Source organism: Pteronotus mesoamericanus, unplaced genomic scaffold, assembly GCF_021234165.1.
Source record: "Pteronotus mesoamericanus isolate MK-2021 breed Mesoamerican mustached bat unplaced genomic scaffold, CSHL_Meso_final scaffold_85, whole genome shotgun sequence".
Classification (NCBI taxonomy): domain Eukaryota; kingdom Metazoa; phylum Chordata; class Mammalia; order Chiroptera; family Mormoopidae; genus Pteronotus; species Pteronotus mesoamericanus.
In genome coordinates, this window is record NW_026555329.1 from 44,363,631 (window position 1) to 44,386,894 (window position 23,264).

Consider the following 23,264-nt stretch of genomic DNA (forward strand, 5'->3'; position numbering starts at 1 on the left):
AGATGTAGATTACAGCAGAGAGAATATAGTCAATAATATTGTAATTACTAAGTATGGGGCTTGGAGGGTACTTGAAATATTGAGGGGGACTGCTGTGTAAAGTATATGATTGTCTAACCACTGTGCTGTACACCTGAAACTAATACAGAATAATATTGAATGTAAGCTATAATTGAAAAATGAAAGAGCAAAACACAGAACACTCTCCAATCCCCCTCCATAAGTTAATGAAACCAAAAGGAGCCACTTGCTACTTGGTTAATTAAATAAATAAATAGATGAACCCATTGAATTCAATAAATTCAATAAAATATTATTGAGCATCTACCAGATAATGCCAAATAATGTTCAAGGCACTGGGGATATGGCACTGAACTAAATATACATTATGTAACAAAAACAGGCCTGTTAATAGCATTTAATTCAAAAGTCTCCCTTATAGGACTGCATAAGGTTCTTTTTTTTTTAATTTTTAAAGATTTTTATTTATTTATTTTTGGAGAGAGGGGAAGGGAGGGAGAAAGAGAGAAACATCAATGTGTGGTTGCCTCTTGCACGTCCCCCACTGGGGACCTGGCCCTCCATCCAGGCATGTATTCTGACTGGGAATTGAATCAGTGACCCTTTGCTTTGTGGTATGGTGCTCAATCCACTGAGCGACACCAGCCAGGGCTGTGTAAGGTTCTTGAGGGCAAGGAGTTTGCTTGTTCTATGACCCAGTTTTTTTTCAGCACTTAACAATGCCTGGCACTAATAATAATTGATACTTATTAATAATTGATACTTATTATTAATTGTTAATCGTTACTGTTGATACATTTAACATATGTTTGTTGAGTGAATGAATGTGCCCGAAAGCCACACAACTGGAAATTGGAGGAGCCAGAGTTTGAACCCAAACTGTGGATAGTGGTAAAAAGAGTTGCCATTCACTGTGAGTTTATTCTGTGCCAGGCCCTGTGCTCAGTGCTTTGACCTCATCATCTCACTAATCCTTAGAATCTCTTGAGGAAGAGATAGTATTACTCCCTCTTTATTGATGGGGGTTCGGAGTTTCAAATACTTAACTGCCTTGCCCAAGGTCACCCACCAGATTGGTGCCCTCTGAATCTAAGCCTGGCTAGGGCCCAAACCCTATCTCTTTCACAGTCTTTGTGTCTGTGGGAGCCAGAATATCTTTGGCTACCTAAAAGGGAGAGGTTCGGTGTATTAACTAATTAGGCTTCATGCTACCAAGCAGTATAAGCAATTCTTTGCCTGATTTTCTTTCTTCAGTGAATTTACTAATTTTTTTCACAAAATTGACCACATCAGCTAGTTATGTTAATGGTAAATCAAATTATGCTGTTCATTTTTTCCTTTTACTAAGTCTTTAAGTGTCAGGAGTCTGGCAGCCACTCATTAATTGTGAAATCCTGGGCAAGTGCTTGACCTCTTCAAGCTTCTATCACTTTATCAGTAGAAATGCAGATTATAGTAATTTCTATCTAGTTTAGCTAATGAGATTAAATGGAGAAAACTCTTTAGATCCTAACTCAATACCTGACCCTAAGGAGTTTTATTAAGTAATAACTGCTATTTTATCATTGTAGTTGTTAACCGTAATGTTATATTTTGCTATCATTTTTGTTCTAAGACTTTTACTTGCCTCCTTGACCTACATCCTTCAGCTTTCATTGAAGGCAGGCAGAATTACTTACTTGTTCCTTATTGGACATTGTGGAGTTTAAATTTTGTCTTACAAATTGACTCAGGTCTCTTATTCCCTATCCTTTCTTCTGATTGCAGGCACTTTGAATGAAGTTCATTTGTCTTTTTATTACCAGTCTTTTCATATTGTCTAGATTCTCTGTGATGTTTGTTAAACTGAATGACTAGATCATGTGCCTAATCATAGTGAATGGATAGATCAGTTCTCTTTTGTGAATTGTAGTTAATATCATTTATGGTATTCCATTGGTTTTTTAATTGAATTTATTGGGGTGACATTGCTTCACAAAACCATACAAGTTTCAAGTGTACAGTTCAACAAAACATTATATGTACACTGCACCATGCATCTATCGCCCAAAGTCATCTTTTTTGTTCCTATTTATTCCCCCTTTGCCTACCTCTACCTGTGCCTCCCCCTTTCCCTCTGGCTGTCACCACACTGTTGTCTGTGTCTATGTGTGAAATATGTACATGTGTGTGTGTATATATATATATTTGATATGCTCTTTATATGTATCATTTGTGTATGTCATTTAATGCTGGCACTCTATCAGTCTCTTTTCATCTGAATATGCCTTGCTACTTATATTCTTGACCCAGATCTCTTGCTTTCTGTAAAGGTTTTTGCTGCCTATACAGTAGGTATTTTTATTTTATTTTTCTTATAGGTTTTTTTTTCTTGCTAGTGATATATTGCAAACTTGTTTCCTGCCATTACTGCCATAGGACATCATAAAAAGTTTGTCTTACTTTCACTTAAACTTTTATTTCCCACATCTCTTTAAGGTATACATTTTACTCTTTTTCCCCATCATTAATACATTACCATTTGACTCTATCATTAGGCTGTCAATCTGTAAAATTCTTGAAGAGGAAAGAGAGGCCTTATTTTAAATAGGCCTGATACTTTGCTAAAGATGTTGGTGCACTATCTACAATTCTATTCTTGTCAAGAAAATGCTTTTGAAATTTTAAGAAGTGAAATTTAGAAAAGCTACAAAACCAGGGAAGATTTAGGGTACATAAAAATAAATAAAAGAAGGACAAAATCCACTATTAAATTCTCGGGAAGCTCCTTGCCTTATTTCAAAATAACTAAATATGTAATGAGGAGGAATATCCTGAATGGAGAGACTGAGGTTCTAGGCATGAAAATCTACCTATGGGAAAAATGGTAGTTGAAGGTTATAAGCCAGAGTTCTATTCCATTGTTAATGAAAAATGAAACACTATTAAATGTGAACTCTAGGTTAAGGTAATAGAGATTGGAGTTTTGGCCTGCATATAAAAATGAAGGGGAACATTTAGTAACCATTCCCAAAGAAACGGTATATAAATGTTGGTAAGTGGCAGTTTCTCCATTTCCAGTTAAATTCAGTTGAGACAATATGCCAGAAGTGCAACAGGAAAGATTTATGTTAAAATTCAGACAGTTTGTCTGGTCTCTGAGGTCCTCAAATATGTTACTAAGCAGGGCAGGACTTGCCCCACAAACAAGACTGGAGAGTTTTCCAAGATTCCCAGTCATTAGGCAGGGTTTCCAGGGACAGCACTGCCACAGCCTCGACTATTCTCTGAGATAATCTGACTTGATTCATGGAGAAACTATGGAATTTTATCAACTTCAAACTTTACAATAAAAGGTGGGTTGCAGCCAAGCAAGGGAATAAGATAGTTCTTTCTGAAAATGGGGGCTCCGACTATCCCATTTGGCTCATAACTCTATAAATGCTAGAGCAAATGAGAAACTGCAGTTAGCTCTCTTTGCCAGACAGGGGAGGAATTTATATATCTGTTTAAAACAGAATGATTTTCAATGCAAAGGAATTGATAAGTTTAGAAAACAAAGTTTCATATTGGGAATCACATGTATAGACAGAAAGGGGGGTAGGGCTGGAGGAAGTATGCTCCTTAAGCTGCTTCCATGAAAAACTTCAATCAACTGCTAGTTTTTGTTTCACAAAACTTTGACACATATCTCTTGACCTTTACCAACTACCCTTTCACGTTTGACACTTAACGTTTGCTACATAATTACAATTCACGTTAATTAACTTCAACACTATCAGTTAAGTTATATTTAGCTAAGAACACTCACTTTTGTCTTTTGTGAGTAGCAGCACAGTATTATTACAAAGAGGTAGTCAGGAGGGCAACAGAGATGGGAGAAGAATGATTCAGTGTGCAGATAATTGTCTCGAGTGAAATTTAGCTCGGTATTTTTGTTCCTGTCCTCAGTAGAACTGAGATTTAGCACCTCGCATTGGCATTTAGCCCCCACCCCCACATAGGAGGAGGCTGTGTTGGGCGGGTGCTGAGAACGAGCCACACCAGAATTAAATTATAGCACAGTTCTAACACTGGCAACAATTTCTCTGGCCAGCTCTTGGGTGAAAAGCTGGTGATTCCAAAAGAGAGGCAAGGCATCCCTAGAAAGGATCTCCATATGGAGCGGCCTCACTCTCAATGAGAGGAGCTGACATGGTTGTTGTTTAAGAGCATGTCACCAAAAAAATGCTGACCATTTCCCCCTCTCCCAAAACAGTGGGAGCCACAATATTTATTCATAACAGAGTTAATAGTTCTAATCTTATAAAGTTACCCATGAGATTGTCTTTTTGGTGGATTATTCCATAATGGGCCCAAAAAACTTAATAGAAATGGATAAAATCCAAGATATTTGACCTCTCTCCCTGAGTTTTCCAAGTGAGAAAGCATTTTTGTTAGTTTATGTATTGCATGCTCTTTTGCTTTGTGAAAAGATTACATAAGAATATGGATATGCAAATTTTACTTTCACCTGAAGCTCAAAATACAAGAGAACCATTACAACTTGCCATTCTTTGGGATGTTAGAATGAAATTGTGGTCCACTAGTTTACTGTGCTACTGAAATACTTTTGTCTTATAGATCCATGTACAAAACAGGAAGAGAGAGGCTCTCCACTGGTAGACAGTGCAGGTGAAACACACTGTAAACCATCCATGTATGTCTCACTGAAGATACAATAATAGTAAATTGAAATATTTTTAGATTTTTGAAATAGGTAGCCTCTAGTTGTTAAAAAACAAACAAAAGAAAACAATTTTGTAGCATTTTTATTTGCAGGATTATAGAATATTTTGCCTCCAGTAATTAAACTTTTATGTCTAGAATCTAATTCCATGCCTTTGTCTCATCCTCTTCCTATAGTTGGAGGGCACAATTCCTGGCAGATCTTGTTTCCTCCCCACCCCATAGGAAAAAATACAGCCTGTCTATCCCAAGGATTTGAGTAGCTCTGGTTCAGCAGTCAAGTAGTTCAGCATCAAGTCACATTTCTGTTGGTTGGGCACCGATTGATTGTTGCTGTCCTAGTAACTGGCCTTGAATCTTAACCCTGAGACAAAGCCCGTCTTGTGTCCTTGATGGGATGCCAAATACCTCTCTTGGTCCCCATGCATGCGAATCTAATCGGCCCTCTAAGATGAGGTCTCTGGCTTTTCCTTTTTTTTTTTTTTTCAGTTGTCTCCTCCCACTCCCACCATCCTCCACTGACTGCAGGATAGTGGAATCCTAGTTATGAAATCTAGTCTTATGATTAAGATCTTATGATCATTGAAAACATCGCTTGCTTCAATTTCCTGCTCAGGCCTCTGAATTGGGCCTACTCTGGGATATTTGTCAGCTGGCTCTGCTCATTGCTTGTCACAGCAGCCTTGAATCTGTCCGTTTTCACAAGTCCCTAGGCCTTCTGGATACTCTGATTCACCTTTCAAACTGTACTGACTCCCCACATCTTCCACTGAAGAAATTGCCAGGAGCATATGTGCCACTCCAGGGAGCTCCTCTGTTACAAGTTTGGTTCCTCCTGGCTTGTCCTGAAGTTGACCTTGGCCAAATCCTGCTATGAAGTAGTGCAGGAAGAGGCTAAGCTTTAATATTTAGAGGATCGGATATAGATGAAAGGTGGAAATATCATAGCCTATATTTAGGAGCAAATAGTATTTTCAAGAAAGGGAAAACTTTGAGTCTTTTATTTTTCTCGTAGTTTCAGTTGGTATACTATAAAATAGAAACATTATTTTTGTATCAAACATTTACTTTAAAAAAATTTTAAGTATTTTTGTATTTTCCAATATCTTTCTTTAATGGACTGAATTGGTAGCTTTCCATGTATCTTGAGATTGAAGATAATTTCATTTTGTAATTTATTTTTCTCTCTGTTTTTACATTTCAAGGTATTACACAACGGCCTAATTATGGAACTGAAACATCCAACTGTGGGAAAGATATCAGTCCCAGGTTTGAAAATTTTTATTTTTTTAACAGTTTCCTTAATAAATTTTTCATTATGTTGATCACCACAGGTAGCTGATGATCCCCCAAACAACTTGTGAAGACATTGTCCAAAGTTTTCATTTTGGATAAAAGTTAGAATCACATCCCCAAGAAAGCATGCTGAGACTATAGGATTGTGTGTTTTCTCAACAAATGTCTGAATATCTTGGTGACAACAAAATGCTATTATTACCTAACTTGACGTTCGGTAATCATATGCTCACAAAAGTACATTATGTATTTTCCAGCAGATATATAATGATAGATGTGGCAAATATTATGAAATTGCATGTGGTTCATATGAGAATGAGAAAGGAAGTTAGGCTCAATAGAGGTGGTGTCCAATGGAGGTTACTGACTGCTCAGACCAAAGCATTTTTCTTTCTAAGCTATTATTTTAGAGTATTTATCTTAGCTTTGTAGATCAAGAAATTAAATGTTTTCAGTAAACTCAGAATATATTGAATTCTTGTAATTTGACTCATACAAAACATGCTCACCAAAGAATTTTGGCCTACGCCAAAATGCTAACTTCATACTTCGGGAGTAGTTCTCTTTCTTTGTAGCCAGAAGCCTCATGCCTGCCTACTCTCAGAGCATTCAAATTGTAGTGAGAGCTTATGAACAATCTGCTACCATCCACAGACTTCACTTCTCTAGTGACTGTAATATGACCATTCCTCAGATCTGTTATCTCCCCTGTGGGAATTGCTGGAAAAACACTCCATATTCTTGTTCATTGTGTCTCTATTTTACAGACTATACACAAACAATACACTTATTTTTTTTTCCTTTCTTATGATAGAGGATAATGAAATTAGCTAGGATATAACTTTTGTCACAGTTTTTCTGAAACCATATCCTGGTCACCTTGCTTGAAATTTGGGTATTTCCCAAACTCTTCAGTCACTGCAGTCAAATGATATAAAACATTTACTTCTACAGGTTTCAGGTCTCATTTAATGAATAATTGCACTGTTAATTTTATTTTCTTTTTAAAGTATATATTATTGATTATATTATTATAATTATCCCATTTTTTCTCCTTTTTATCCCCCCTCTGTCCTGTACCCCGCTTCCACCAGCATTCCCCCCTCTTAGTGCATGTTCATGGGTCACACATACAAGTTCTTTGGCTTCTCCATTTCCTATACTATTCTTAACTCCCCCTTGTCTATATTGTACCTACCAATTGTGCTTTTACATAATTGTACAATTATTCCCTGTACCTTTTCCCCATTCTCCCTCTTCATCCTCCCCACTTATAATCCTCCATGTGATATCCATTTCTGTGATTCTTTTCCTGTTCTAATTGTTTGCCTTTTTGTTTTTGCTTTTTAAGTTGTTGATAGTTGTAAGTTTGTTGTCCTTCTGCTGTTCATAGTTTCGATTTTCTTCTTTTTCTTAGATAAGACCCTTTAGCATTTCATATAATAAGGGCTTGGTTGATCATGAACTCCTTTAACTTTACCTTATCTGGGGAGCACTTTATCTGCCCTTCCATTTGCTGGATAGAGTAATCTTGGATGTAGGTCCTTGCCTTTCATGACTTTGAATACTTCTTTCCAACCCCTTCTTGCCTGTAAGATTTCTTTGGAGAAATCAGCTTAGTCTTATGGGAACTCCTTTGTAGGTAACTCTCTCCTTTTCCCTTGCTGCTTTTAAAATTCTCTCCTTATATCTAATCTTGGGTAATTTAATTACAATGTGTCTTGGTGTGTTCCTCCTTGGGTCCAATTTCTTTGGGCCTCTCTGAGCTTTCTGGACTTCTTTGAAGTCTATTTCTTTCACCAGGTTGGGGAAGTTCTCTTTCATTATTTCTCGCTCTTCCTCTTCTCCTTCTGGCACCCCTGTGATTCAAATGTTGGAACATTTAAAGTTGTCTTAGAGGTTCGTAAGCCTCTCCTCATTTTTTTGAATTCTTGTTTCTTCGTTCTGTTCCAGCTGAGTGATTATTTCCTTCTGTTCCAAATCATTGATTTGGGTCCTGGTTTCCTTCTCCTCACTCTTGGTTCCCTGTATATTTTTCTTTATTTCACTTTATATAGCCTTCACTTCTTCCTCTATTTTGTGTCTGTACTCAGCCATTTCTGTGAGCATGCTGATTACCAGTGTTTTGGACTCTGCATCTGACAGGTTGGCTATCTTCTTGTCACTTAGTTCTTTTTCTGGAGTTTTGATCTTTTTTTTTTCATTTTGGTCATATTTCTTTGTCTTGGTGTGCCTGTTACATTGTAAGGGGTGGAGCTTTAGGTATTCATGAGGCAGGGCAATCTACTTTGCTGAGTTGTGGCACTGTATGTAGGGGAGGAGTCGGAGAGGGAACAATGCCAGTTTCTTGGCTCTCGCCCTGCTTTAAGTCACTTCCCCCGTTACCCACAAGCAAATTGGCCCTTCTGGTGCTGATTCCTGGATGGGTAGGCTTGTGTACATTCTATGACCCTGTGAGTCTCTCCAACAAACTTTCTGTGAGGCTGGGGGTTTCTCCCACCATGGCAACCCCCACAGGTTTATAGCCAGAGGTTTTGAGGCTTTAGTTTCCCATGCTGGAACCCTAGATTGTGTTGTCTGTCCCTCTCCCCAGCTGATCCTCCCGGCTTATCCAAACATGAATGTGGAACTGCCTTGTCCATCAGCTGCAGCCTCACGTGGCCTGGTCTATTGCTTGGTATGCATCCTCTCTGCCCCGACGGCCTGTTTCTGCCCTTCCAAACAGTCTGGATGAATGCTTCTTCCTTAACTCCTTGGTTGTTGAACTTCCATACAGTTTGTATTTCTGGCAGTTTTGGTTGTTTTTTGTTTTTAAGTTTGCCGTTGCCCCTCTTTTGGTTGTGCGAGGAAGCAGAGTATCTACCTACGCCTTCATCTTGGCTGGAAGTTCTGTAAGTATGAATAGTTGCATTGTTAATTTTATTCAAGGTATAATATCATTCTAAGATTTGGGATCAGCTTGACAGTAATGTCTGAGAATACTTCAAAAAATGGCTATTGACATGTTAAAAAAATAAGAGGGAATTATGATAAATAAAACACATTGAAATAGAAAATTCTAATGCACAGGAATATAAGGAACACTACACATGAATTAAAGGAGGTAGCTAAGAGAGCAAGTAGGTATAAGCATATAGATACTGGAATCACATGTTAATATAGAAATGCTATATCATATTGAAAGGCAGTGGAAAAACATATTAATAAAAGCTAAGCAAGTCATTTATTCCTTCATATTATTGAGCAAATACTATGTCTCAGGTGATGCTTTGGGTCATTGGAATGCAAAAATAAACCAGATATCTTGGCCCCTCACCACATAGAGCTCATACTCAATGGAAAGTCAGATAATAAAAGCAACCAACAAATGTTCCCATAACTAAGTTATGGTAAGTGCAAGGAAGGGAAACAAACAATGTGCTCTCACAGAGAATAATGGGGACAGAAGTCACCTATGTTAATTTATTTGATCAGAGAAAGCCTCTCTGAGAGGTTGATTTATAAACTGAGAATTGTGGTATATAAAGGAGTCAACATTTGATGAGCAGGGGCAGAGCATTCTAAGCTGAAGGACTGCATGTGAGAAGACTCTGAGATGGGAAGGAGCTGGGTGCATTTTAAACAGTATGAAAGATGAGGAAAGGAGGAAGCCCCACTAAATCTGGTTTTAGTCTAGTTTTAAGCAGGAGAGTGAAATGATATAATTTATAACTTAAAGCAGGGAGTCAGGTTAGGAAGTTTTTAAAGGAGTTCAGGTGATGATATCTTAAATTAGGTCATGGTACTAGCAAAAAAGCAAAGGGAGTGGTCAAAAATGTAATGATAGAGCTTTTGGTATGAAAGGACTTTAAAGGGCATTTTGTTTAGTAGTTTTTAACTTTAATTTTTAAACAATAAATCTGATTCTCCATGTGAAGTTTCAATATCTAAAACAGATCAAAACAGAGTTTTGCTGACTGGTAGGTTAGCACTCCAACTGTTTAGCTTTCTTTTGCTTTCACCATGCCCTCCAAATACCTCCTTAGAATCATTGGTCCTGAAGAACAATTCAAGAACCACTGACCTAATTTAATTCCATAAATTTAAATATGAGGTCTGTCAGTCATTGATATTCTCAATACATGAGAGGAAAGGGTAAACATTTGAAAGTTAGTACAATTGTTAGCATGTTAGTAAGAGGAAAACTAAGTCAGTGGCCAACCTAGAACGAAGTCACTGGATGTAATACTCTCATCAATCAGCCATAAATTTGTTGACTTTCTTGGTAAATGAATGAAGAATTGGCCTCAGGAAGAGGGAAATATTTTTTCAGATTCCTTGAAGGGGAAAGCATACCACTTTTGCTCACTTTAATTTATAAAAGTATCTGGTAGCTATAGTCACAATAATGCTGTGTAATAAATAACCACAAAAAAATTTCAGTGGCACTCAAACATAAGCATTTATTTATTCCATGGATGTGGATCCAAGTGGATTTGGCTGATCTGGGCTGGACTTGCTTGGGTGGCTTTTGTTACAGGTAAAGATCTGGTATCTTGTGGAGCCTTGTGCCCTCACTGTGAGTTAGGCTCAGTTCTGCTCCATGTGTCTCTCATGCTCTTCTCATGGCAATGGCAGGAGAGCATGAAGACAAGCAGAAACCACAGTGCCACTTACAACCTTCTGCAGAACTATTAGATTGTTCTTCCCTCATTCTTTTGGTCCAACCAAGTCTTATGCTGTATCCAAAGAGGTGGGGAAACTCTTTTTATGTGAAACTGCAAAGTTACATGGCAAGGGCTTTGGCATATGGAGGGGTAAATAACTGGGGTGAAAAGTTCAATTTACCACAATAAAATTCTCAAATCTATTGTCTTTTTTATCCTTATTTCTCTTTGGGAAATTTGATTTTTGTTTCTTTTATTTCTATAGAGATTAAGCATATTTTTGAGATGTCCATCTTATTGATTTACCTTATATCATCTCTATAGAATTATCAATATAGGAAGTCTCAGATTTTAAATGAAATGGATGTGTTGAAGTTATTTTTGGAATTAGCATCTGAGTATCTCTCCAAGGTGGCCCACCTGAACTCCTGTGAAAAAGGAGAGACAATTTTGCTTATAGATGTCAGATAAGAAGATGCTATTGTTTCCTTTAATTCAGTGTATCCCAGTAAGAGGATGCTCAGATAGGATAAGAGATATTAAATACAAAGGGAATTTATTAGTAAATAATTCAAATTTTCCTGCATATTGGCCATTTCATTGATTTTATTTACCTATGTTAGTTTTGCCTTCCTTTGTGAGGGACATTCCCTTTGGAGACTTCATGAATGTTGTAGAAATAACTCAGACTCTCCTACAATACCTCAGTGAAGTGAATCTGCCAAAACGGGAAGGGTGGGTAGAGTGAAAAGCGATTTTATGCTACACTGTTTGCTAGTTAGTTGGTGGAGACATATTTTTGACTTCATTAAATGTAGTACTATAGATTTACATATATATTTGCATCTTTACATTTACAGTAAGAATCTCATTAATGTTACTTCAAACTACTTATATTTTCTATGTTATTAGTGAACCTGTACTGAATTTTTGATACATTGTACTAATTTGCCTGAAGCATTTTGTCTTAGTAATTACTAGAAATCTGTCTCTTGAAGAAAGCAATAATTCTTATATAATATTGATTCCATCTTTTTAGAGATGTATAAATCCACAGCAGTCCCTCAGATTCTTAAACTAGAGCTCCTGTGTACTCCCAATTGATTGATACTCAAAGATACTGGTTAACCAATGTTTAATATACTTTGAAAAGGAATGGGAAATTATTTTCCTCTTCAAAATTCCTGTTGGCTATTTAAATAATTATTGTAAACATTTTGTATGTTATTACCAATATTAAAATAGAGCAAATATTATGATCTAAATTATCTCCTTAATGTCTATTCCAACATACCTTTTATATCATTTTCTCCTTCCATTATACAATAAATAATTAAAAAAGAAATTTCTTTTGCCTATATACATGTTATAGTGAAAGCATGTGATTTATTTAATGCTCATAAATCATCTCTAAATATGAGTTGTGGTTATGCTAATTCTATTCTTTATTTCATATATTGTTTGGGAAACTACTCTTTCATTTGAGTTTTAAAGCCTATTTTACAGTTAAAGGTAGAGAGAAAGTAAGAAAAATTTCTTATTAATGGGGTAGAAATGAGAAAAGGTGTCATATATATATATATATATATATATATATATATATATATATATTTTTTTTTTTTTGCTAGGCTTAAAGATTCTTGTGATCCCCAATGAAGGGAGCAGTCTTTAGTTTCCACTCAACATTATCTTAGTGTCAGAAATGTAAGCACCCTTGGGCACAATGTACTAATTTGCTCATAATTAACTAATGTAACCTGATCAAGTGCCAAACCTTCAAACACACACTCACACCCACACACATATGCAACTAAATTCATTAACCCTACTGTCTTCCATATGCTATCTTAAGTTCTTGCGATAGAGTTGTTACCCAGAACAGGCCCAGTCCCTCAAGGAGATTACAGTTTGCCAGGGAAGGCAGCATAAAATAACTACAAAAAAGTGGGATGAGTGTTTCAATGGAAAACTGGAGACTATAGCAGGATGCTCTGAGAGCATCCCAGGGAGACCTAAGCCAGTGTGTAGAATCAGGAAAGTTTTCCTGAGAAGTGAATTGTAAGCAGACAACTGAACAGTGACCAGTTGTCAGCTGAGCCAAACTGGTGTGGACTGAAGGAGCAATGAGGAGCCTGAGTGCTTGGTGTCTGGAGGACATGAGAAAGGGTTCAAATGGAGAAAGGAGGGGATAGGCAGGCTCACAGTTTACCCTGGAGAGGTAGCCAGAGGCCAGAAGAATAAGATCTAAAATAACACTGATGATCAAATTAAAAATAAATAAAAATTTAAGGGAGATCTATGCTGAGGTCTATGAGATCCCTATTATCTAGGGGCAATGGTCGGGTTTGGAAGAGGAGTTTGGGTAAGAACCTCAAACCTAATTAGGCAGATGTTCTCATTGATTGAGTTTAGGAGTAATTTCTAAAAAACTTTTACGTTGGTTAAAGATTTTTATAAAACTCATAGTGTCCTGCACTTTAAACTGAAATTGATAAAAGTTTGTTAATTACTGAAATGAAAGGTTACATTAGAGTTTATAACATTTCTTCAGCAAAAGATTGGCCATTATATAAATATCACCTTCTCTGTGACTTTACTGAAAATATCTTAACATTAGTTATTACATTTCAAAGGACAGCCTGTTTCCACTGAGCCATTCACCATTTGCATTTTCTTCTTGGAATACTGCTGGCCATTGGCTTTAGCCAGAGTGGAACATGCTGTCTTTCCATGTACTGCATAGGGGCCAAAACAACCTTGGTGCTGAGTTCCAAACTTCAAAGGATATCACTGAAATAGATTTGCTGTTAGCTAAGTTCGTCTCACAGTCTTTTTCAGATACCTCCATGCATTTGAATTGTTGTTATATGATTCCAGCAATACTTCTGGGAGGCATTGTAGTACAGAGTGTGTCAGCCCTGTGTAAGGGCAGCCATCTTCTATGCACAGAAACTTTGAATTGAATTACCCTAGCCTGCTGGTCTCTTGATCTGTGTTTTTCAGAAAGCAGCACCAAGTACTTTTAAATAAAACTTTTCATAAGCATTTTCCCATAGGATTTTAATATTCATATTTGAAACCTGCAACAATTCTTAGCTAGTGGGCATTGGATGCAGGAAAAACAGTCAACACTATGAATTAATGAAGCTCAAAACAAATTATTAGATTATTGATGTTTGGATTTTCAGTGAATTTTTAAAAAGTTAAGTTAAATATGATTATCTATTTTATTTCTGAATATTTTGCAACTTTATATCAATGATGATCTAAAACACCTTACTTTTGTAAGCTCCTGGGGGGAAAGATGCTGTCATTTTAAATCCAGCCAATATCTTCTATGCCAACTAAGTATTTAATAGATATTTTCTGGATGATTATAATAAAAAAAAACTTTAGATGAAAAATACCAAAAATACCTAAAAAGACAATATGTGATCATTTTAAGCAATATGCATTTTTTTAATGAACAGATTGGCTACCTGTGGAAGCTATCTGAAAGAGATTTATTTCACTTGTTCAATTTGTTTCCAGTTTGAAGTACACAAAGTAAGTGACTGCCGAGTCTCTTGCCTGGTTATAAATCTTCCTCTTCTAGGCTGCATAAGACTCCCCCTTCCCGTGTTACTTTTTTTTCTTCCCTTTACATACAAAATCTGATGGTGTTTCAGAAATCACATATCCTCCGAGTGTAGTTACATTTCTATAATGGATAAAAGCAATGGGGAAAACTGTCACAAATCTCATTGGGGAAAAAAATTAAGAGGAACCGAAGTTTCAGTTTATATTCCTCCATAGTTTAAATATGTGAGTTCTAAGTAGTAATTCTAAGTAAAACCAATCAGACTAAAAGGTGGGATAACTTATTCCTTCCAGGTAGAAAAATCTTTCAAATGACAACAAGAAGAGTGTAAAGTTTTCATGTTGTGTGTAGTGCATAATCTGTCTTCTAAAAAGAACATGCCCCTTCAGGGAGCAGGCTAAGCTGTAAAAAAGAAGAAAGAGGTGAAAGGAAGGTTCCACAATCTGTCAACAGAATGAGAGAAAGCTGGCAAGGAAGTGAATTTTCGTATAGACTAGTCATGGTACTTCCCAAAGTCCTCAATTATTATTAACTTTATTAAACACTTAACCCAAGGCAATGTACTGAGGTTAAATAAATCAGTGTATTCTCAGATGATTTGACATTGAGTGCATGCAGCCTTCTCTGGAAGTCCAGTTACAGTGAGGCAGGGTCTTTCATATTGTCGCTTTTCAGTGAGAAATGAATAGCACAATGACTTCCCTTCCTAGGAGATCCTGGAAGAAACAGGAGGAGTGAATCACATCGCCAGGAATGTCTTTCACTCAGGAACTGGGGAAGTCCTAAAATCCAAATTACTGTCACTGATAAGACTTAGGGACCTCCACCAACTATGATTATCTGTGCCATGAGGAAGACATATTTTGTTAGACTCGGTCTTTCATGCTCAGGGAATTCATATTCTTATTAACTGGGACTGGGAACATGGCCAAGAACTCAGTTGCTCCTCTTCAACATATCCTCATCAATCTATTTGCTAAGATACATAAATCTGTCTAATATAAAACAAACTCTTGTTGCAAATTAGTTCTAAGTTATTAATGAAATTCTGGGTCACAGAGTAAGTTTTAACTATTAGGAAATGACATTTAAACTAAAGAATTTCTCTGGGTGGATATGAAATTAGACTTTTGCATTCATTTCCTCAAATATCAATACACTGAATGATCCTTGAGGTGGGAGTTATGTTTGAAATCATTGAGTGAACCAAATTTAGAAATTAAAACAAGATCAAGGTAACCAAAAAAAAAAATAAAAATGGAAAGCCACAGGAAGTAGAAGCTTGTAAAAATAAAAATGTAAAAATAAAAAATTGTAAAAATGTAAAGATACATTATAATGTATCTTTAGAGAATAAATTAAGTAGATGTAATTAGACAAGTAGGCTTGCTGGAGAAGTAAAAGATACCATTTAATAGCTAAACATAAAAAATTAAAATACCTTTCAGTTTGGACTTTCATGTTATGGAGTTAACTTGGATGATCAAGAAGTAAAATAATCTTTGCCACCAAGGGGGTTCCAGCATAAAGTGTGTTGCTTGATTTCATTGCTGGATTACATATGAAGATAATAATTCAGAGATCACACGAAACTCTAACAACTTGTGGCTGGAGAAGGGGTCATTTTGTTTCTCTCTGAAATAGGAATGGCTTTGCTTTCCTCTAGCATTACCAGGTAGGAACTTTTTGGTCCATGGAAATATGACAATTGGGCTCAATCCTACAGGAATTTTTTTTAAATATGGATCCTTAAGACATTAAGGTATATTCTTGTTCAGAAGGCTTAGCCAGAAAAATATCAATGCAGTGAGCCATCTTTTTATTTAAAGGGTTTATAGGCACATAATGTGATGTTAAAATAATGTGTTAGAGGAGGTGGAGAAATGGTATTTAAAGGATTAAATAACCTCCAGATATCTTAACATAATCAGTGGGTAATGTGCAATATTTCACTTATCATATCACCTCTAAACCTTAAGGATTTATTTGATACTGAGCAGGTCTGTGGAGCTCATTGCTTTTCTCCTCAGCAGGAGCAAGTCCTGTCTTACGTGTGTTAGTTCTGTATCAGCTTTCATAGAACAATATCTCCATTGCTGTCATATCTTTATCTGGTATGACATTAGCAGTCAATGTGTCTCATTCTTTGGGACATTCATGGGCTCATTCTTTGAGTAAGATTAAGATTTTACTAGAGGGAAAGGGATGAGGGACCTTATCCTTCCTCAGAACACCATCTAACTCACAGCAGCTGTGTGGCTCTTGGAGCAGATGACTCATTAGTCTAACCAAACTTGAAACCCTGTCTCTGTTAAAAGTGTTCCTGTAACCCTCTACTTCAGGTTATTACAAGAAGGCATATGCTTTTCAAACAATTAAGCTAAAACCTAATTTTAATTCAATGAAAAAAAGTTACTACAAGAATTTTGGGAATCAGAGGACAGTATATGGTGAAATAAAAGTACTGACAGGATTCTGCAGCCACAATAAAGCTAGAGAAATGTACTACCCCATACAGATTTAAAATATCCTCAATACAGTTACCCCCTGTAAACTCCTCAAAGACAACTTGCTTTCTTTGTGTTGGGCCTTCAAATTGGCGTATGACCTTAAGTGGCTCACTTCTACTTTTAGTGCCTTGTATTCTTGTTCCAATGGTACCAACCTTTTTGTTCTTTCAATTTAAAGGAAAAATGCAATTCACTGTACTGCATATAAATAATATTTTGTGAATAGATTTTAATAGCATTATTGCCATGGAATATTCAAATTTGAAATGAGGGAATGTAAGTGAACATCTGTTGAGTACTTCCCTGTATAAGGCATGTATGTAAGCCCTTTATATAGATATTTGTTTAATTTCCAGGACAATTCAGTAAACCATATATTATTATGTCCAATTTACAGATGAAAAAATTAAGATTTGTTGAGTGTTGCAAAACCAAACCCAGTTTTGGATATCCCTGAAATCTTTCTTTTCCCTATTTACTACTATCTCCTAAAGTTGAGCCAAAAAGGAAAGTTAAACCAACTCTTGCATTTTTTTTTATTTCTCAAATCTTTTTTTTATTTTATTTTAATTTATTTTTTCAAATACATTTGTCTCTGCCTACCCCCCACCACTTTCCCTTGCCCCCTCCCTTCTTCCCTCCCTCAGCTCTTCCCCTTTGGTTTTGTCCATGAGTCCTTGCTATATGTTCCTTGACTTTCTCCTTCCCTTCCTTTTCCCCGCCCCCCACTCCTTTCCTCTTGTCTCTGTTGATTTCTTTAACTCTTGCATTTTTAACCTTATAATTTTAATCTCTGATTTAAAGGCTGCTTAATGTATTTTAAATGTTTTGTTTAAACATCAGCTTGGAAATTTATTTAAAGAATGTTTAAATTTCAAGAATTTGAATTTAGATTGAGCCTACTTCCTTTGGGGATTGAATTTGGTTTGTTTGTTTTTCAAAGTCTGTTGTGCTCAAAGAAAAAAAAATAAACCATTGGAGAATGCATCGTTAGGCCATTTTAATATTCTCAAGAGCATGTAAGTGTAAATGCCCCAAAACATGAGGATTGCATTTCCCTCAAGTTGTACTCTTTTCACACATTAACACAAAAGCAGTTTGAAAGGGAAAAAAAGAAATATTTGGTGTATATATACAAATTTTAATCATCAAAGACCCAAAATGTTAAGCTGCCACCCTGACTTTTCTGGATTTCTCATCCTTCCGATGACCTACCCCTGGCCTGGGTGCTGTGTGGGAAAATTTCCTCTTGCTTACTGGGGACTGGTTTTGTTATAAAGTTAGAGCCAGATTTTCTTTGAGCAACATTAATTAAACTGCAAACAATACTGTGTTGATATAAGAAAGTTAAGTGGTTGAAATTATGGTCAAAAAATAATTTAAAATTTAATTAGTGAAATTCCTTATGATTCTACTTATATGAGGTACCTGAGTAGTCAAATTCATTGAGACAGAATGTAGAAAGGTGGTTCCCAGGGGAAGAGGGGAGATGGGAAGGGGAGTTAGTGTGAATGTACTTAATGCCACAGAACTATACACTTAAAAAAGGTTAAAATGATAAACTTTATGTTGTATATATTTTACCACAATAAAAATATGATTACTAAACATAGATTAGCTAAATTCTCTGTTGTTTTCCCTGTGTCCACGTGGTACATATGTGTGGTATGCACATGAGACATGGTAGAGTGGAGCACAGATCAGTCAGTGAGACTTGAGTGCAAAACCTGGCTCTGCAATTTATAGTTGGAAATAATATACAGCCTCCCTAACCTGTCTGAGTGGCATCTGTCTTATCTGTAATAGAAAGATCAAACACTTAACCTCACTGTGACTTATAATAATTAAATAACGATATGTTCCAAGCACTCAGCACATAGAAGAAGTAAGTGAAAGCACATTGGAGATAATTAATAAACTCTTAACAGTGTCTACAATATCTATAGTAGCAACAACTCTTGTGGAAACACAAAACTATCCACATTGTTATTTTTTGAACATTAAAAATTAAATTATCTTGCATATTTCTCTAAGAAATACAGATAAATAAATCACTCTTTTGTTTTACAAACCTTTATCTGATATCTACTTTGTGCCAAGTGTAGGCTGACAAGGAACTCAGACTAAAGGGCATTTGGTAGTGACCAATCAAATGAAATGCAGTGGGCACAGGGAAACCCTGGGAATATGCGTGTTAGGCAAAACCAGTCCCTTTAACCATCTTCGAGCTAGGAGCACTTGGATAAATCTGTTGTACATGAAGTCAGTGGAGACCATGCAGTGTGTAAGCATCCTTCAAAACCAGCATTGTTCTCTAACAGATCATGCTGATGGAAATAGTAATTCAGAGATCACACATGAGACTATAACAACTTGTTTAGGAGAAATTAGAGAAAGACTAAGATACAGTGCAATGCTTCCCAAATATACTCTGCAGACCCTACAGTTCATTGTAGCCTTAATTTTTGTCCCACCAGTAAAGGCCCCTGTTGTCAAACAACTTTGGGAAACCTGTGTTAAACAAAGGTCACTAAACTTTCTTTACTGTGACATTTCTCAGAAACATTAACATTTTGAGATTGGTTTGTGTCTCTAAGAAGAAGTTACTGAATTCCATGTTTTCTTATTATTTGACAGTGGAGCCCTTCCTCCCCTCAAAAACTTTTTAAGATCCCATGGAAAAGCATTCTGTGGGTCATTCCACTAGGAACATGTGTCCCTTCAAGCTACATGTGACAGGTTGTAATGGTCATTTCCTAGATAAACTGGTTAGTTGCACAAACAAAGGAAGGGGAAAACAAATTAAAAAAAAACTGACCATCCTCTGAGGGTTGATATTTTCTCTTGTTTTTTAGCTCAAGGGATGAAGGGTCCTGATGAGTATTAGACACTTTTTTTCTTTTCCTCCTTCTATGGATATTGAACATACATGAGCCCTGGGCAAGAGAGGGTCAGCCAGCAGCCCTACCCTGGTGATGTCTGGGTGGCTGAGAGGTCATAGTTGTAGTGAGGGCATTTTCACTCCAAGCTGGCTCAGCCCCAACCAGTGAGAGTCTCATTTGAAAATGAAAGGCAGCAATAGAGGGAATGGATTGAGGGCAACACCAAAGTGCAGATCAGGAATAGCTCACATGGTGATGCTCTTGCACTAGAAGCAAAATCTATTCTTGATCTAAAGAAATCACTTGGGAAGAAAATTTCTTCATTGAGCTTCAATAAAACTGCATTAGGAGAATTCTGCACAATTGTTCATACTCTAGCTTAGAAATGGAGTTGATTAAGTGGAAAGAAAATTTTAAAATGTGACAAAGATGATGAGGTGTTTAAGGGGTAGGATTTAAGTAGTAAGATGTGATGGAGAATTTATGATGTATGACTGACTAGCAATTACAGTGAAGCATGTGATAGTTGCCTATTAATACCCAATTAATTTCTTAATGTGGCAAATAAGGAGGAACAACAGTCTTTAAGCACCAAAACGGAAACTTGAATTGAAGTCTATTAGGGAAAGATTATATTGCAAGAGAAATTAGCTGAGTTATTTGGATAAATATTCAGGATGATTTTTTTTTCTTAAACTATATTAAACAAAGTTTCTTTTTTCTTTTAAAAGGATGCATACATTTTCATGCTTCTTAGGAGCAGAAATTGAAGAATAAAGAAAAATTTTTAATTTGCTGCATGGTATTGTGAGCCAGTAACGACACTTGAGGTTGCTTCAAGCTTCCTCACGTTTTCCGTTGTCAAATTACAGTGATATGCATGGTGGTAAGAATCATTGAAAAATCCATGCATTATGTTACACTGTGTATCAAGATACACCTTGTAATGTAAAGCATAATAAGCATAGTTGCTCTAGGGAGCACCTGATAAAACTTGCTAACTCTTATTGAGTATTCTTATTATGCATTAGGTACATCACATATGTAGTCTCTCATCATTGCTTGACACTCAGAGGGAGACCCTGGTATCCGCATTTTACAGATGAGCAAACTAAGCCTTAGTAAAATTAAATGAACTGACCAGTAAGTTGCAGAGCCAGAATTTGCATTCAATTCTGTTACTCAAAAATCTATGCTCTTTTATTGTGATGCTATGCGGCCTCTTGAAAGCATTTTTGGTCATTTTTAGAAACTTTAAACCAATAGCTTCTTATATATGAAGCAGTCCTGAGGGTGAAATGGTTTGCCTGTGTTTGAGAGTGGGTGGTCACTAAGAGTGTTACCCACACTTCTCCTAGATAATACCATAGCACAGCTTAAGCAAACAGCTTGCTCTGGGTTGTATATGGAATGAACTTGGCAACACTAGAAGAAAGGGCAGCTGGCTATGGCTCTCTGAGCATTCAGAGCTTGTCTATGGAAGAGCACTGTCAGATCTCAAAAACAGCATCCAGAGTTGATTATAACTTCTCTTTGTGGTATTTGAAGCTTTTTGGTATTTCTTTCCTTCCCTTGTGGAGTTCAGACCTATTTTCACATAAACAGAAATGATTCTTCCTTTCTGAGCATTTCATTGTTGGTGGTATTGTGGAATGTCCCAGGAAGGGGGAAATGAGGCCAATCATAAAGGAGAAATTCCTCTTTGGCTTGCATGTTTATATGAAAATGCCAAAGCTACCAGCTGTTGCAATAACAGGTCTGGGCAAAGCCCTCTTTCCCAGCTGCCCTACAGCATACATACAGCAGGGGGAGATAATTCCAGTAGATTTGATTAGAAGATTGAAAAAAAAAAAAGTTCCCACAAGTGTCACCCTGAATTCATGAGTTTTACAGGAAATTTAGGAAACACATGATTTGGTATACTTTTTATTTCATAAGAGGTTCTCAAATCATAAACATGGAAGTGGCAACTCAAATTCTAGCCATTCCCTATTAAATACCTTACCTCAGCTTACCACTGAGGAGTGTGTTTTCCTTGAATGGAGAGAATGTAGAGTGAAAAAAAATTAATTTCACATACTAATTTATAGGACATTTGAGACAAACAGCCCATCAGTGTTACTGTTACCTCATTCGCCTTTTTTAGCCATCAGTACTGACTGCTTATGTCTTTTACATTCATGGAACAAATTTCAAGTGTAAGGAATTCAGTTCCATAGCAGGACATTAGCAGAGATGATATATATCATCTTGTTGGCTATCTTTATAATGCTTTCTTCTTTTCCTAAAAAAAAAATATAAAGGGTATATCAGGGCTGATGGAAAAAACAGATCTGAAAGGAAAGTTGAAAAATAAGTATATTTAAACAATTCTTCTGGAATCATTCAAGAGAGTAGAGTGAAATAAACTCTGAAATCAAAAAAAATATAACCCCAAAGATTACATTTTTTAAATGAAGCTTAATTGGAGCAGTTTTACTGTGTTGAACTGGTTAAGCATCTTCCCTGTCAACATTTCTAATTGAAATAACCTCAGTCCTGTTTCCTTCCTCTCCCACCTGGTGTCCAAGGTAAGCCATCAGTTTCCTGGACATGAACAAGATTACAGCTGGGATTCACACCTAGCTCTCTAAAAGCCGGCCACAGCTTGGAGCTGCATGATCTTTTTTGGGGAAGGAACTTCCTGTTAGTGCTGGAGGCTCATCTTTCTCTATTATTCCTATTTCAGAGGTTCTTTGTGTTTACAGTAGCTCCAGTTATGGTCAGAAAGACACCATCCTGTTCCTTAATCTCCTTTGCCTGGGTATAACAATAAGGTCCTTAAGTCCTCAGAAAGTATAAGTGAGAGCTTACTCCATATTTGGCATTTTATTTACAACACTATTTTCATTAGTTGCCTTCCCTTCATTTGCAGTGAATTACAGACAATTTTTCTACATCTGCAATTGTGAAATTTTCCAGTAAGACCAAAAGGAAAAAAAAAAAAGAAAAAATAAAAAGAAAAGCTGTCATTTAAACACAGTTTGTCTTAAATCAAATTAAAACTATAGGACCTCCAAACCAAAGGCTACCATTCTGGTTAAATACCAAGATGTTTTCCATAGAAATGGATTCTTTTCATTTAAAAAAAAAACAGACAAAACTTTATTTGCAGATGCTTCTTGGACTCTGCATTCAGTCATCTCCCCCAACTCCCTACCTGTGATCGAGAGTCAGATACAAATGCTTTTGGAGGCATGCCTTTTTAAAAAGAAAATAAAAACATCGCTTTCTCTGAAATAAAAACTAACCAACTATCTTTCAGGCCTTCATATCAACTATTAGAGTATTGAGCCAAAAGGAAAATTAACTGTTTAGAATCAGAATTCTCTAAACTAATATAAAAAGCAAATTTGAGTCATTTTTATCATTTGTTTACTTTGTGTTTATTTAAAAGGGCATAGGAGGTAATATCAAAGAGGACTAAAGGAAGGCAAAAAAGTGAGGAAAAAGAGGTAATATACATATTTGAAGATTTGAAATGATTTTATTCTTTCACTGCAGTCAACTAGCGCACCTTCTCTTATATGCAAAGGAATCCTCTGACAACTTGACTCTTCCTGTGCTTTTCTTGAACATCAAG

At 36.3% G+C, this 23,264-nt stretch overlaps 1 protein-coding gene across 10 annotated transcripts in view; it reads left to right on the plus strand.

The window, feature by feature from the left end:
• SUGCT (succinyl-CoA:glutarate-CoA transferase) overlaps positions 1-23,264 on the plus strand; it is a 976,712-nt gene that overhangs the window by 839,442 nt on the left and 114,006 nt on the right. For 7 of the 10 annotated variants that reach the window (XM_054563904.1, XM_054563899.1, XM_054563903.1 and 4 more), the window contains one exon: positions 5,934-5,997. The exons of 1 other annotated variant lie outside the window; for it this stretch is intronic. In XM_054563904.1, the coding sequence (XP_054419879.1) occupies positions 5,934-5,997 (64 nt within the window). Of the gene's footprint in view, positions 1-5,933; positions 5,998-8,840; positions 9,260-23,264 lie in introns of those variants that run through there. 2 more of the 10 variants (XM_054563900.1, XM_054563901.1) reach the window with 1 other exon arrangement.